Source organism: Trichomycterus rosablanca, chromosome 6, assembly GCF_030014385.1.
Source record: "Trichomycterus rosablanca isolate fTriRos1 chromosome 6, fTriRos1.hap1, whole genome shotgun sequence".
Classification (NCBI taxonomy): domain Eukaryota; kingdom Metazoa; phylum Chordata; class Actinopteri; order Siluriformes; family Trichomycteridae; genus Trichomycterus; species Trichomycterus rosablanca.
In genome coordinates this window covers 37,260,551-37,275,933 of record NC_085993.1, presented here as the reverse complement: position 1 = coordinate 37,275,933, position 15,383 = coordinate 37,260,551, and the positions used below count along the sequence as shown (strand labels likewise).

At 38.1% G+C, this 15,383-nt stretch overlaps 1 protein-coding gene across 1 annotated transcript; it reads right to left on the bottom strand.

Moving 5' to 3' along the window:
* Positions 1-145: 145 nt before the first annotated feature.
* grap2b (GRB2 related adaptor protein 2b) lies at positions 146-10,939 on the bottom strand. Its single transcript, XM_062998114.1, has 7 exons — positions 10,862-10,939; positions 5,718-5,809; positions 4,916-5,035; positions 3,498-3,696; positions 2,479-2,520; positions 2,259-2,348; positions 146-384 (listed from the first exon to the last, which is right to left on the bottom strand). The coding sequence occupies exons 1-7, from the start codon at positions 10,937-10,939 to the stop codon at positions 217-219; spliced, it is 789 nt and encodes a 262-aa protein (XP_062854184.1). The 3' UTR covers positions 146-216.
* Between the last annotated feature and the right edge of the window lie 4,444 nt (positions 10,940-15,383).

The following is a 15,383-nucleotide window of genomic DNA, read 5'->3' as shown; positions in this document are numbered from 1 at the left end:
ACTTAAAATGTAAATTACTACAAAATATGTTAAATGGCTGTATTCAGTTAGAAGGAAAAGATAGCATATGACTTTTTTTGCTTTATACATAAGAAAGAAAAGCAAATACTAAAACAAATATAATACATTTGTAAATGTGCATAAAACTTGATATATTATTGACAAAAATTAACAATGTTAACCAAAAAGATCTGATTTGTTTGGCTTTTGTTTGTTTTATAAGCGCATAATGTAGTTGCAGGGGAAGAATCCGGTTCTGCCTCGAAGCCGGCCCTTCCACCAGAATGATTCAGATTGTTCTAGAACCTCAATAATGTCCCCAGCACTGAATGACAGCTCATCCTTCTCCTCTGCTATGAAGTCATACAGAGCCTTAACCTGAATCTGAACACACACACACACACACACACACATTTTATTTCCCTACTGATGCAAGACAGGAAATTTATCTTATTATCACTTAGATAAACCTGAACTATGCCTAGGGTTTTTGCACTAAAGTTGATTCACTTGTTTGCTAGATGCATTATATGTATATGTATACATTATATATGTATATGTACACGATCAACCATAACATTAGAACCACCTCCTTGTTTCTACACTCACTGTCCATTTTATCAGCTCCACTTACCATATAGAAGCACTTTGTAGTTCTACAATTACTGACTGTAGTCCATCTGTTTCTCTACATACTTTGTTAGCCCCCTTTCATGCTGTTCTTTAATGGTCAGGACCCCCACAGAGTAGGTATTATTTAGGTGGTGGATCATTCTCAGCCCTGCAGTTACACTGACATGGTGGTGGTGTGTTAGTGTGTGTTGTGCTGGTATGAGTGAATAAGACACAGCAGCGCTGCTGGAGTTTTTAAATACCATGTCCACTCACTGTCCACTCTATTAGTCACTCCTACCTAGTTGGTCCACCTTGTAGATGTAAAGTCAGAGACGATCGCTCATCTATTGCTGCTGTTTGAGTTGGTCATCTTTGAGATCCACGGGGCGCTGTGGGCTGGATGTTTCTGGTTGGTGGACTATTCTCAACCCAGCAGGGACAGTGAGGTGTTTAAAAACTCCATCAGCACTGCTGTGTCTGATCCACTCATACCAGCACAACACACACTAACACACCACCGCCATGTCAGGGTCACTGCAGTTATGAAAATGATCCCAAATAATACCTACTCCGTGGTGGTCCTGTGGGGGGTCCTGATCATAAGAACAGGGTGAAAGCAGGTTAAAAAAGTATGCAGAGAAACAGATGAACTACGGTCAGTAATTGTAGAACTACAAAGTGCTTCTATATGGTAAGTGGAGCTGATAAAATGAACAGTGATTGTAGAAACAAGGAGGTGGTTTTAATGTTATACCTTGTCGGTGTATTATATTATATTATACATCTAATTTGTCACAATGTCTTAGATTTTCCAACTAAATTTACTAAAAGGAGTGAACACAAAATGCAACTTTTGAATCAGCATTCCATGCATTGATGATGATGCATTTAAAATAAATATCACTTATGTAAGAAATAAAAACGAATAAAACCGAATAACTGTTTGTGCCACCCTTGTCAGCAACAACTGTGATAACTTGTGATAACTTGATGGTTCTTTTACATCACTGTGTAATTTTGGCCCAGTGTTCTTTGCAGAATTGTTTTAATTTGGCTACATTAGAAAGTTTTCGAGCATGAACTGCCTGTTAAATGCCTTTCCACATCATCACAATATGATCCAGTCAGGCCATTCCAGAACCTTCATTTTGTTTTTTTTGGATTAGCTTGAGTGATTCAGATCATTGTTTTGACTGTGCATAAGCTTTAGGTTACAAACTGACAGGCGGACATTCTCCTTCAGGATTTTTTGATAGAGAGCAGAATTCATGGTTTCATCAGTTATAACAAGTCGTCCAAGTCCTGCAGAAGCAAAGCAGCCCCAGATCACCAAACAACCACCACCATGTTTGACTGCTGGTATGATGTTCTTGTGCTAGAATGCAGTGGGGCTTTATGCCAGGTGCAAAAAAGTTCCACCTTTGACTCACCAGTCCACAAAATATTATTCTAGTGACTTTTAAACCCAATTACACCCCACCATTATCATTTTACAATAAGCAAGTGATTGGATAAACTATTGAACAGGGTTATTACTCAAGAGCAGCGATATTTGAAAGGACCTTAATCTTACATCATTGTATTATAAAGTATTTCCTTAAACAGTTTATAGTTGTTGTGCCTACATTAGTGTTTGTTGTTACCTGTGGAGTTTGGAGAGTCTCCGCAGGTCTAGGAGGGGCCTGGGGTCGTGCTGATCTAACCTCTTTATCTCTCGTCAACCGGTCTCTTTCCTGTAAGGAACACACACACAAACTTGAGGGAATACTCAGTACAGGAAATCCACCTTTGTTTTTGTTTATTAAAACACTTTGTACTTGTCATTTATATTTATATTGTTAATATAAAGCATAGCATTACTACCTGAGGGTGTGAACTGGCAGCAGGAGCAGCATTTAAAGGACTCTGGAAGATGTAAAGAGAAATTACATTAGAAGTAAATAAGTGTTTTGATATACAAACCCCATTTCCAGAAAAGTTAAGACATTTTGTAAAACACAATAAAAAAAGAAGGATCTGAAGGATGTGATGCCTGGAACGCACTCCAAAAAAGTTCAGACAGAGGCATGTTTACTCATGTGTCTCATCACCTTTCTTATTAATAAGACTTTCTAATGGAGGACACTAATTGTTGCAGTTTTGCAAGTGAAATTTTTCTCCATTCTTGCTTGACACAAGACTTCAGCTGCTCAACAGTCTGTGGGTGCCATTGTCTGATCCCCCTCGTCATGATGCACTATACACTTTCAATAGGAGACAGATCTGGACTGCAGGCAGGCCAGTCAAGCACACACATTCTGTGTCTACAGCACATACAGAATGAGGCCTGGCATTGTCTTGCTGAAATAATCATGACTTCCCGTAAAAAGTGAAAATAAAAAGAGTCAAATAGTTCGAAACCCTCAATAAACCTTTTGGGCAAAGTAAATTGTGTTTTAAACACTGAAAAAATTGAAGCCGCTCAGGTGGCGCAGCGGTAAAGTACGCTAGCACACCAGAGTTGGGGTTTCGAATACATCGTATCGAAAAAAGATATGAATTCAATTTCCTTCGGGATCCTGCAATTTCCTTCAGGATCAATAAAGTGTTATCTTATCGAATCTCAGCTCTGCCTTCTGACTAGGCTGGGCAGCTGCATGAACAACGATTGGCTGTTGGTAATAGGGTTGGGGTAAAAAGTCGGATCATAGGTCCTCATAACTGAAAAAAAATCCTTGCTATGCCAACTGCCATGGCATATAGTACAGTGCATGTCTCTTAACAGTGTATGTACCTTGGTCTACTCATTAGTTTGCCATAATTACTTTAAAGATGTTACATAAATGATCTATGTAATTCCTACAGACTGGTTTCCCTTTAAATGTAAATATTAAAAGTGTTACCCTGTATGTATCCATGGGTATGACTCCTGGCTGGCTCACCCTCTGGTCAGTGAAAAGGCGGACACAGCTGTGCTTGGAGATGGAGTTGAGTGTGTAGTAATTTACAAGTTCATTTAGAGAGCTAAATTTCTCTGACCACAAAAAGTACTGTCCCCTGCAGTCCTGCATAACCTTAAAGTGCTGAACGTCCAGCTCATGCCTGTAAACGATAAACAATAAACAACTTAATTTAAGGCATTTTTTAAGGAAATACAAAGAACATCATTATCATTTATGTAAATCACTACATCCTGGCTAGGGTCACTAGGGTTCACCTACACTATATAACAAAAATATGTGGACACTTGCATTGTTTCCATTCATTTCTATGAATAATAAATACATATATACATAGTTAAATGACATTATACTGTATACACTGATCAGCCATAACATTAAAACCACCTCCTTGTTTCTACACTCACTGTCCATTTTATCAGCTCCACTTACCATATAGAAGCTCTTTGTAGTTCTACAATTACTGACTTTAGTCCATCTGTTTCTCTGCATGCTTTGTTCATGCCGGCCTTTCATGCCGTTCTTCAATGGTCAGGACTCTCCCAGGACCACCACAGAGTAGGTATTATTTGGGTGGTAGATTATTCAGAGCACTGCAGTGACACTGACATGGTGGTGGTGTGTTAGTGTGTGTTGTGCTGGTATGAGTGGATAAGACACAGCAGCGCTGCTGGAGTTTTTATACACCACACTGTCACTGCTGGACTGAGAATAGTCCACCAACCAAAAATACCCAGCCAACAGTGCCCCGTGGGCAGCGTCCTGTGACCACTGATGAAGGCCTAAAATATGACACACTCAAACAGCAGCAATAGATGAGTGATCGGCTCTGACTTTATTTCTACAAGATGGACCAGCTAGGTAGGAGTGTCTAATCGAGTGGACAGTGAGTGGACACGGTATTTAAAAACTCCTGACCATTGAAGAACAGTGTGAAAGGGGGCTAAAAAGGTATGTAGAGAAATAGATTAAAACTTCAAAGTGCTTTTATATGGTAAGTGGAGCTGATAAAATGGACAGTGAGTGTAGAAACAAGGAGGTGGTTTTAATGTTATGGCTGATCTGTGTATATGCTAAGTTAAATGACAATGTATAATTTAACACCACTAAATTAGTCATTTACATTGCTGTATGTTGTGAGAGAAAATGTTAATTTACACTAGAAGTATTAATACATGATCAGTTACTACTTAGAAAATGTAGATATGCTAAGGGAAATCTAAAAAAATCTAAAGACTTACATACATGTCTCCTACATGTGTATGTTCACAGTGTAATTAAAAATAAAATACATTGGATATTTCAGAGCAAACAATAATTGCTCTGATATAACATCTAAGATATGTTCCTGAGTTTGTTACCTGACAGAAATGGAGAAGTTTCCTGGAGAGCTCTGGCTTCCACGTATGATAAACGCGCCTATAGGTTGGGTCTTGAGTGCATCCGTGGCTGCTTGACGACTCATGTCCTCCTGATACCAGCTACAAAAAAATAGTCAGGAAGATAGATAAGAAGCAATAGCTGCACCAAGATCATATTTATAGCCCAGATCTGATCAGCAAATCAGCAATGCTGCATAAACTTAGTTATTTCCTAGACAGACATATCTTGTCAACAACGGCCTAGCAGCAATGAACTGTCATCAATTTGTGATGAAATAATACATTTTCCCCTCACTACCAATTACTTTTTTATTTATTCTTTGTGCATTATATATACTTTTATTATAGAAATTTGTTTGATTTTGAAGAGCTTATTTTAAGCAGGGAAATAAATATTTTGTGTAAGAGGTGAGTGTAAGTGAAAATCACTATAAATATATTCCAATATGACAAGATTTTAATATTTCATATTTTTAAATGATTGGACATGTATTTATTCATGATTTATTTTATGTAATACATTGTACCATTATTTTGAAGGTCAGTTAGTTTGTTAAATTTATTCAGATCACATTCAAAACAATTTTGCTGCTTTCTCAGAAGAAGGGAATAATAAGCCTCATGTTTTATGTTAATCATTAGATTTATACCCATTCCTTTCATTTTAAAAGATTTATTGTGTACTGGTGTGTCCTAACTCTTTTAAAAACTGTCAGGAATACATTTTCACTTTTGGTGCTGCAAATCCCCTCAAGCTTGACTATAAATCTATCATAATCACCTGGGGATGTTGATGGAAATGTAATTCTTCGGAACGAAGCCCTCTATGCCGCATTTTTCAGCTCTGTACCAGTTATCCTTAGTCCCCAAAATCTGCAAAGAAATGCATTATACATGCTGATTACCATAAGCAAGTACTACTAGCAAAAAGTTCTGTTAATTTAATATTACAATAAACACTTAATGTTTTAATATTTTTAGGCCCCTGTCAGTCACAGGCCCTTAGAATCATCATAACTATTCCCCCATATGACACCCTGCTGGGAAGCATATCCTATATGCATCAAACAACAACAAAACCCCTTCCTACACCAAGTCACTGATGTCACGGTAACTCAGGTTTTAAAGTCATCTGTACAAAATACATGGAAAAAAGCATATAAATGGCCTGCAGTGACATTCCTGACTTTTGAAAATGTATGATTTGCTTTGAGATCAGTAAACATTTTCCTAAACGTTTTACCTAATTATCAATCTAGGTCTAATAATATGAGCTCAGTCAGTTGTAGTCAATAATAATAAAAACAGACACAAAGGACACAACAACTTTTTCAATGAATGTGTGTATAAACTTGACCTGGCAAATTTTATTTTTTTTGCCCAGAAACCTCTCAAGAAACTCAAGAAACTGTTTTAGATAACGAGGTTCATGTTCTTTCGTGACATACATGTCCTTTATAAGCGTATATAAACTTTGATGACCTTACGTGTTTACATAGTTTGTATCTAGGGGTGGAAGATAATGCACTACATTTACCTATAGTAAACAGTTTCAATTTACAAACGTCACTTGGCTGAAACGTGATTCAGAGCGACACCAAGTGGAAGGAAATATATCCTGTCAGCCAGTGGAAGGTACCGAGGACAGAAAGGTGCGATCGCAAAAGAAAACGAATTTACCAAGATCAATTTAATCAAAAAGAGCAATAATTTAAAATATATAAAACAGACAATGCACTTGATATTAAGAATTAAGAGAGGTGAAGTAACATGGACACCAGAGTTAGCTCAGTGGCGGAGAGATTTGGTAGAGCAGAAGGATGTGTAAGATAAGAATAAAATCTAGATCACTTTATTTATGAATGTGAAATGCATAAACACCTGAGAGATAAATTTAATAATGATAAGAAAAACGAAGTGCTCAAAAAAGCTATGAACAATGATAAAATTTTCAAATTCCTCTCAGAATATATAGAAAGGGCTTTCTGAATAATATCCCAAACACTCAGGTATTGGGCAGAGGTGGAAAGAGTACTAAAATATTGTACTCAGGTAAAAGTACTACTACTTTAAATAATTTTTACTGAAATACGAGTAAAATTACTAGTCTAAAAACCTACTCAAGTAAACAAGTAACTCATTTAAAACGTACTCAGAGTAAACGTTACTTCGTTACTTGTGTTAGTAAAAAAAAAATTCTTAACAATAGGGGGGGTCTCTCCTGTGTAATGCAAACAGGACAAGTGAATATATCTCACAATAGTTGTTTTTTATTAAAATATAATAGAAAAAACATGTTGATAGAACATTTAAAACATTTAGGGATGTGTAATGTGTCATTTTAGTACAGAACATCCCATAAAACATTTTCAAACTGTATAACCACTGAAGTTGGCATTAATTGTGGATTCTATAGACCAGCCTTCTTTTCATCACCAACAAATACCAAACAACAGTCATACTGCAGATCTCATAACTCAAAACAAGTCACAGTTACAAGTGCTCTGACTTTCACTAAATGACCCAAAGAAAACCTTCAAGATGTAAGACAATTCTGGGAATAATGGATCTTTGAAGGTTTCTGGCAGCAAAGAGTAGGTAATAGAAGTCTATGTTCTGAAGAATTGTTCATGTTCTGAACTGTTATTAATAAAGATTGAGAGGTTTGGATCAGTTGTACTTTTGTTTGGAATACCTGTACTTTTGTGGAATACTTGATGCGGCCCAGCCGCTCCTAGACTCTACCTCCAGCGGCCCCCAGGTAAATTGAGTTTGAGACCCCTGACCTAGACTCTGCAGTCTGCACTATTTTAGCGTGAGCGTGCGCGCGCGTGCTCGTTTGAGTTTTTGAAACATACTGACTGAGCCGTTGTGCTAATGTTATGCTAGACGGTATTTAAAATAAAAGAGACGTAAGGGAACCAAATTAAAACTTTAAAGTATCAATTAATTTTGAACGTGAGCAGTGTGGCCGGGATTCGGGGGTTGTTCAAGTTCACTTGGTGTAAGAAAAAACTACTGTATAATTAAATGTACTAACCGAGCATGCGCATACAGACGTGTTTTATCAGTTTTTCCCGAAATTTAACGGTTTATTAGTATTAGAAAAAGTAAAAAAATAAAATGTATTTCACTGTAGTGAATCTAAACACTGTCTGTTAGTGTGCAGAATTCTAAACAAAATTAAAGAAAATCTGCCTTTTAAAATGTAGCTGCTATATCTCAGAGGTTAAAAAATAGCACATTTGCTACTTTACCAAATCCAAGTCCATCTTAGGGTGACTTACTCAAGCTAATTTACTTTTATCAACATAAGCAATTGTATATTGAATTGTATTTCTTTGCACATTGGGTCTTATGGGATATATTAGGGGGATTAAGGCCATTTTTGTTATTATTTTCCACCAACATGTCCTCCTGTAAGAATGTTCTAGATATAGTGCAATACATAGTGTAAATGTATTTGTATTTTGTAGTGTATATACTGTATATTAGTTCTGTCGAAGTTAACGCGATAATAACGCATTAACGCGATCTCAATTTAACGCGATTTAAAAAAGTGCCGTTAACGCAAATTCTATACAGGAAAAATGTACCTATACAGGCAGTGAGTGCCATGTAGAATTACATCACGAAGACCCGCATTGTTATGTTTTGTACTTAACCACGAAATACAAATGACACTAGTTATGTGGAGAACAAGTTTGTCTTTATTGCTTAATCCACAACTTGGAGCATCACACTTAAACATAACACGCCGTTACCCGCTGGTCACCTGATACATATATCAGCTCAGTGACGTACAGTGGTAACGTGATACTCAGATCACATAAATGATATATATCACACGCATGATAATAATAATAAGCTTTTTTCTCTCTTAATTTTCCCTGACTAGTGAAAAACCAAAATATAGCAACCTTAACATTATGAGGAAGAATTTCAAAGATATTCCTTTGCAATACTTTATCATTTCAAGAATATGATACAGACTGACCAACACTATTAAGCCAAATCAGCATTGAAAATTGACTTTACTTTTATTAGCCTTCTACAATGCTGGTGCTTCTTAAAACTGAATATTTTCTTTTAAACAAGTGTTATTTAAATGCTATTAAATTGTTTTCCAACAAAATCCGCCCTATCTGGCGGTTAACCGCCCAATCTGGCAACACTGGAATGCGTTATTATTATCGCGTTAACTTCGACAGCCCTAATAAAAACGTATTCTGATATCCAGTTAGCAGCGTAGGGTTTATATAGCAGCAGGTAGAATAAGGTGAGAATAAGGTGCAAAAACATGCAATATTGTGCAAAGATGCAAGTAATATAGTCACTAGTATGAGTTGTCAGAACCCAGGGAACAAGACTGTGTTGATTACAGGCAAAAAGTATTTAGGTTCTACAAGTTACTAAAATAAAGACTAAAGGAATGACTAACTATCCCTCCCAACAGACACAGCCTATCATGTCTGTATAGGAACCTGGCCAGCCGACTCTGATCTCAGCAGTAATGGGTAAGTGCATTACACCTCTCAAGTGCTTATTGGGGATCAATGTTGACCCAATTATCCAACCAAATTGTCTTCAGTTACATTAGTCCCTCTTATTGACACACAATAAGCAATATAACAATCCTCCATAACTGTTTAGTTGAATTTGTTATAGAACATCGGCTGGTACATTCAAGAGACTTTATTTCTTTTTATAAACCAGTCTGGGGTTGTTTTGTTTTTATGTTTGGGGTTTAATTTTGTGGCCAGAGAGTTTCCGGTTACAGTTCCTGATACCTTAAGAAATTTATGTTTGCTTCAGTGATGAGCAATGCACTAGTTCAATTCTCACAACTTCTCTCTGGATGTTAATTCATTCACTGTCTGTTTTACCACTGTTTTGTTGTGGTCAGGGTCACAGTGGGTCTAATTCACTTGGTGAAAGGCAGGAGACACCCCCAGACAAGCTGCCAGTCCATCACAGAGACACACTCACATTTAAGGCAATTTTTAGTAGCTCCAGTTGGCCTGACTGTATGTCTTTGGACTTGTAAAAAAATCGGAACACCTGGAGTGAACCAGGGAGAACATGCAAACTCCCCAGAAAAAGCACCCTGTCACTTCTGTGTGGTGACATTGCTACCCACTACAGTGTGCTGCATCTAACCCTTTTTCTTTAATCTAATTGAATTAATGGCAAATAGTCATGTTTTAGTTTTTCTAAATATTGTTTTACATGTAGCTGTTTGGGTGGCATGGTGGCTCACAGCAAGAAGGTCCTGGGTTCAATCCCCAGGTGGGGCGGTCCGGGTCCTTTCTGTGTGGAGATGGCATGTTCTCCCTGTGCCTGCGTGGGTTTCCTCTGGTGGCTCCGGTTTCCTCACACAGTCCAAAGACATGCAAGTGAGGTGAATTGGATATACTAAATTGTCCATGACTGTTTGACATTAAACTTGTGAACTGATGAACCTTGTGTGACGAGTAAACTACCTGTTTTGTCATGAATGTAACCAAAAAGTGTAATACATGTAGCTGTTTGACCACTATGTATCTACTTAATATGGGGACTCGATCTATCCAACAGTGCCACTCAGTGGTCAAAAACTACCAGAACATACTTCTGATGAATTCAATCTCATCTACCATCTTACCGTGTGTAAATAAATACACATTACATTGCCAAAAGTATGTAGATACCTGTTAATGAGTTGGTTGGACATGCCATTTCAAAACCATGGGCATTATTATGACTATAACTACATCCACATACTTTTGACCATGTGTTCTATATACTGGAAGTGTATTAAATAACAAAACAAAAAGAGCTAAATGCATTCACTCACACACACACTAAACTGTACAGTTTATTTATATATTAATAGCTTATTAATATATATATTATATATTAATAGCTTTTTGATTTTTACCTTACCTTAATTTGTTCACCTTTCTTGAAGCTTAGCTCATCCTCGGCTGTGGCGGTGAAGTCAAACTTGCCAACTGCTTCCATTTTGTAGAGCTCATGGATTCTAAAAGACAGAGACAAGCTTCTCATTTGGTACTTCAAAGTGGCAGCATATAATGCATTCGCCCCAAGTCTCAAGTTCAAGCTTAACATTGCCATAACCTTCCCTGTTCTAGAATCTAGAAGTGCATAATTAGCTGTGTTGTTAGGGTGGTAGGAATGGCATTTCTTAGTAACCTATTGATCACACCTAAGGGGCACAAACTGTATACCTGCTTACTCTCGTGTCATTAACTAAATTACCAGTCATGTGGCAGCACTGCATAAAATCATACAATCGTGGGTCAACTGCTTTAAATCTCATGGGATTTTTACTCACAACAATTGCTACAGTTTTCTCAAAATGGTGTAAATACAGAAGACAGACATGCTTTGTTAAGTGAGGTCTGAAAAGAATAGCCAGAAGGGCTACAGTAACTAAAATGAGCAATCTTTTTAACTATAGTGAGTAGAAATGCATACTAAATCACATAACAAAAACCTTAAAGCATATGTACTACTTCAAAAAAAGAATTTTAGGATCTTCTGACCAGTTGCTTTTAACTGTCACACACACTCGGACAAGCTGCTTTCTCTGTGGCTGCCCCGAAACTATGGAACACCTAGATGCTTGACCTAGACGATCGCTCATCTATTGCTGCTGTTTGAGTTGGTCATCTTCTAGATCTTCCTCAGTGGTCACAGGATGCTGCCCACGGGGCACTGTTGGCTGGATATTTTTGGTTGGTGGACTATTCTCAGTCCAGCAGTGACAGTGAGATGTTTAAAAACTCCATCAGCGCTGCTGTGTCTGATCCACCATGTCAGTGTCACTGCAGTGCTGAGAATCATCCACCACCCAAATAATGCCTACTATGTAGTGGTCCTGGGAGAGTCCTGACCATTGAAGAACAGCATGAAAGGGGGCTAACAAAGCATGTAGAGAAATAGATGGACTACAGTTAGTAAGTGTAGAACTACAAAGTGCTTCTATATGGTAAGTTGAGCTGATAAAAATGGACAGTGAGTGTAGGACAGTGAGTTTAATGTTATGGCTGATCAGCTGCACATAATACTTATATTGTTGACAGTTTCGGTTTGTTTTTAGTTTCACTGCTTTTACATTGTATGAAGAAGACTAAATAGGTTTCTGCTAGGTAGCTTAATTTACATTTTACATTTTCAGCATTTAGGAGACGCTTTTATCCAAAGCGACTTACACAATGAGCTGAACACGATGAGCAATTGAGGGTTAAGGGCCTTGCTCAGGGACCCAACAGTGGCAACTTGGTGGTGGCGGGGCTTGAACCGGCAACCTTCTGCTTACTAGTCCAGTACCTTAACCACTGAGCTATCACTGGCCCTAGAAGCTTAATCATTAGCCCTAGAAGTAGAAGCATCCATAAGCCTAACAGCAGTGTTCTATCAGCTAAAAATAAGTAGATCATACGTTTGACTTCATTTTAACAGCACAAACTCATCACAACATATTTTAAAGTACTTATAAAAGTCAAAATACTTGAAAACCCTAGATATCTCCTATGACATGAATGTAGAGTAAATTAGGCATGTTCTTATTTATACTTTTTAAAGTTTGCTTTGATCTTTTAGATCTTTCAAGCAGGTAGTAATCAATAACACGGGACGTATTAATGAACACATGAATAAAATGAGACTTGGGGTTGCTGAGACCCCAGAGCCTCTTTAACAGCTTACAAAATAGTCTTAGTCTTTTTCAATCAGCTTGATACTCCATGACTTTGTGAGTGGAGACTTATGTAAAGTGTTGTTTAGCTTAGAAATTAAAAGATTGTCACCATTAGACATTTTCACCCCTAGTCACTTCCCCCTTAGACAGCACACACATTAAATTGGACTACACAAAGCATCAGGAAAATAAAAAGCTGATAATTTTATAATAGCCATCTCAGTCGTCTGGCCTAACCCCCACTGAAACAGTGGGATGTGCTGATATATTTAAATCAGATATGCATCAGACTGCATTCACAATCAGTAAGCCTACAAAAACGAAGTATTATTCTTAGTCTTAGAACGTACTTACTTTACCACCCAGACACAATCTCAACACGTCCAGACTGTGGATAATCACCTTTCAGTGCCAACCTTAAACAAACCGAACTTATTCTAAAAATGACTTAGAATGACAATGACAGCAACAGGGACTCAGACTTCCGGAATGAGTTTGAGTGGTTGCTTTCCTCTCACTCTTCCTCTTTACACTGAGCCACGAAACAGTCACCTCCTCCCTCTCAGCACTGTGTGGGTTATGTCTCCAGTACAAGCACTGACCATACACCAACCAGGCATAACGTTATGATCACTGACAGTTGAACTGAATAATAGTGGGTGGGATATATTAGGCAGAAAGTGAACATTTTATCCTCAAACTTGATGTGTTAGAAGCAGGAGAAATGGACAAGCGTATGGATTTGAGCGAGTTTGTCAAGGGCCAAACTGTGATGTCTAGACGACTGGGTCAGAGCATCTCCAAAACTGCAGTTCTTGTGGGGGGTTCCCGGTCTGCAGTGGTCAGTATATATCAAAAGTGGTCCAAGATAGGAACAGTGGTAAACCGGCGACAGGGTCATGGCCGGCCAAGGCTCACTGGTGCACGTGGGGATCGAAGGCTGGCCCGTGTGGTCCGATCCAACAGACGAGCCACTGTAGCTCAAACTGCTGAAGAAGTTAACGCTGGTTCTGATAGAAAGGTGTCAGAATACACCAGAATACAGTTTGTCGTGTATGGGGCTGCGTAGCCGCAGACCAGTCAGTTAGGAGGGCCTAATTGGTGCATGTAACTCATTCATTCATCCAATCAAGAGGGCCACCTTTTTCAAAACTCTGTCCAGAAGGGATGAATATACAGAATATACTAGAGGTTGCCAGTCAATAACACATTTATCATACATCTTTATACTAGCAGCAGCACCACCAAATAACCCTCAATAGGTGGATAAATACAGACATGTTCAAAGATACATATTTAATGGGCTTTTTTGTCAGACATAGATGAAAACAAGCATACAGACAGTGTTTCATTTGTTTTTTTCGTTGGAAGAAAAAGAGGAAGTGTAACTGCTAAACCAATAACAAAGCAGACATGCTTTACTGACATGAAACGAACCATAAGATGTTATCTAACTCAGACTCATGCTGCTGATCATGTGTCTAAATGTGGACAAAATATTGCCAATCATAGAGTCTGCTGAACTGGTGTATGTGTATTAAGTGCAGCAGTGTGGTTGGTATTTTCAACACCTCACTGTCAATGCTGGGTAAAGAAAAGTGCTCCAACCAAATGGAAAGCCAAAAGCATCCTGTGATCAGACATGGTGTGTGAGGGAAGAAAACAGCTTCAGTCTTTAACTGTACATCTACAGCAAGTGTTCCTAAAAAGACCATAACACATAAACAGTATTTAAAAACCCAGATCTGCTGCTGCACATACAACACTCACACTAGAACACATACTGGCAGTTGTAGCCTAGTGGTTAAGGTACTGGAATAGAAGGTCGCTGGTTCAAGTACCACCACCGCCAGGTTGCTGCTTAACCCTCAATTGCTCAGACTGTATACTATCACACTACTGTAAGTCGCTTTGGATGAAGGTCTCTGCTAAATGCCGAAAATGTAAATAAAATGCAAATGAAATTACAATTGTCAAGTGTCATCATAGGGCTGAAACCGCTCAACCAACCGAATAAAGATGGTCCTGTAGGTGTCCCTTTTTCATTAATGTATGAAATAGACAGAGTAACAGATTTACTGCGGTTAGTAATTGTATACCCAGCAATAGTGTCAGTACTATATGTTAGTATGGATAAGCAGAATCAGACACAGCTTTGCCCCCAAAACAGCTTTAACACTTATTAAAGCACTCTTACAACATACAGTGCCTTGCAAAAGTATTCAGCCCCCTTGAACTTTTCAACCTTTTGCCACATTTCAGGCTTCAAACATAACGATATGAAATTGTAATTTTTTGTGAAGAATCAACAACAAGTGGGACACAATCGTGAAGTAGAACGAAATTTATTGGATATTTTAAACTTTTTTTAGAAATAAAAAACTAAAAAGTGGGGCGTGCAATATTATTCAGCCCCTTTACTTTCAGTGCAGCAAACTCACTCCAGAAGTTCAGTGAGGATCTCTGAATGATCCAAAGTTGACCTAAATGACTGATGGTGATAAATAGAATCCACCTGTGTGTAATCAAGTCTCCGTATAAATGCACCTGCTCTGTGACAGTCTCAGAGTTCTGTTTAAAGCGCAGAGAGCATCATGAAGACCAAGGAACACACCAGGCAGGTCCGAGATACTGTTGTGGAGAAGTTTAAAGCCGGATTTGGATACAAAAAGATTTCCCAAGCTTTAAACATCTCAAGGAGCACTGTGCAAGCGATCATATTGAAATGGAAGGAGTATCAGA

Bases quoted from the DNA above. Each gene is read 5' to 3' on its own strand.
- grap2b (XM_062998114.1), bottom strand. From the start codon at position 10,939: ATGGAAGCAGTTGGCAAGTTTGACTTCACCGCCACAGCCGAGGATGAG. The intron at 5,036-5,717 runs GTGATTATGATA...ATTTTTTTGTAG, and splicing joins ATTTCCATCAACATCCCCAG to CTGGTATCAGGAGGACATGA. The intron at 385-2,258 runs GTAACAACAAAC...GTGTGTGTTCAG, and splicing joins AGACTCTCCAAACTCCACAG to ATTCAGGTTAAGGCTCTGTA.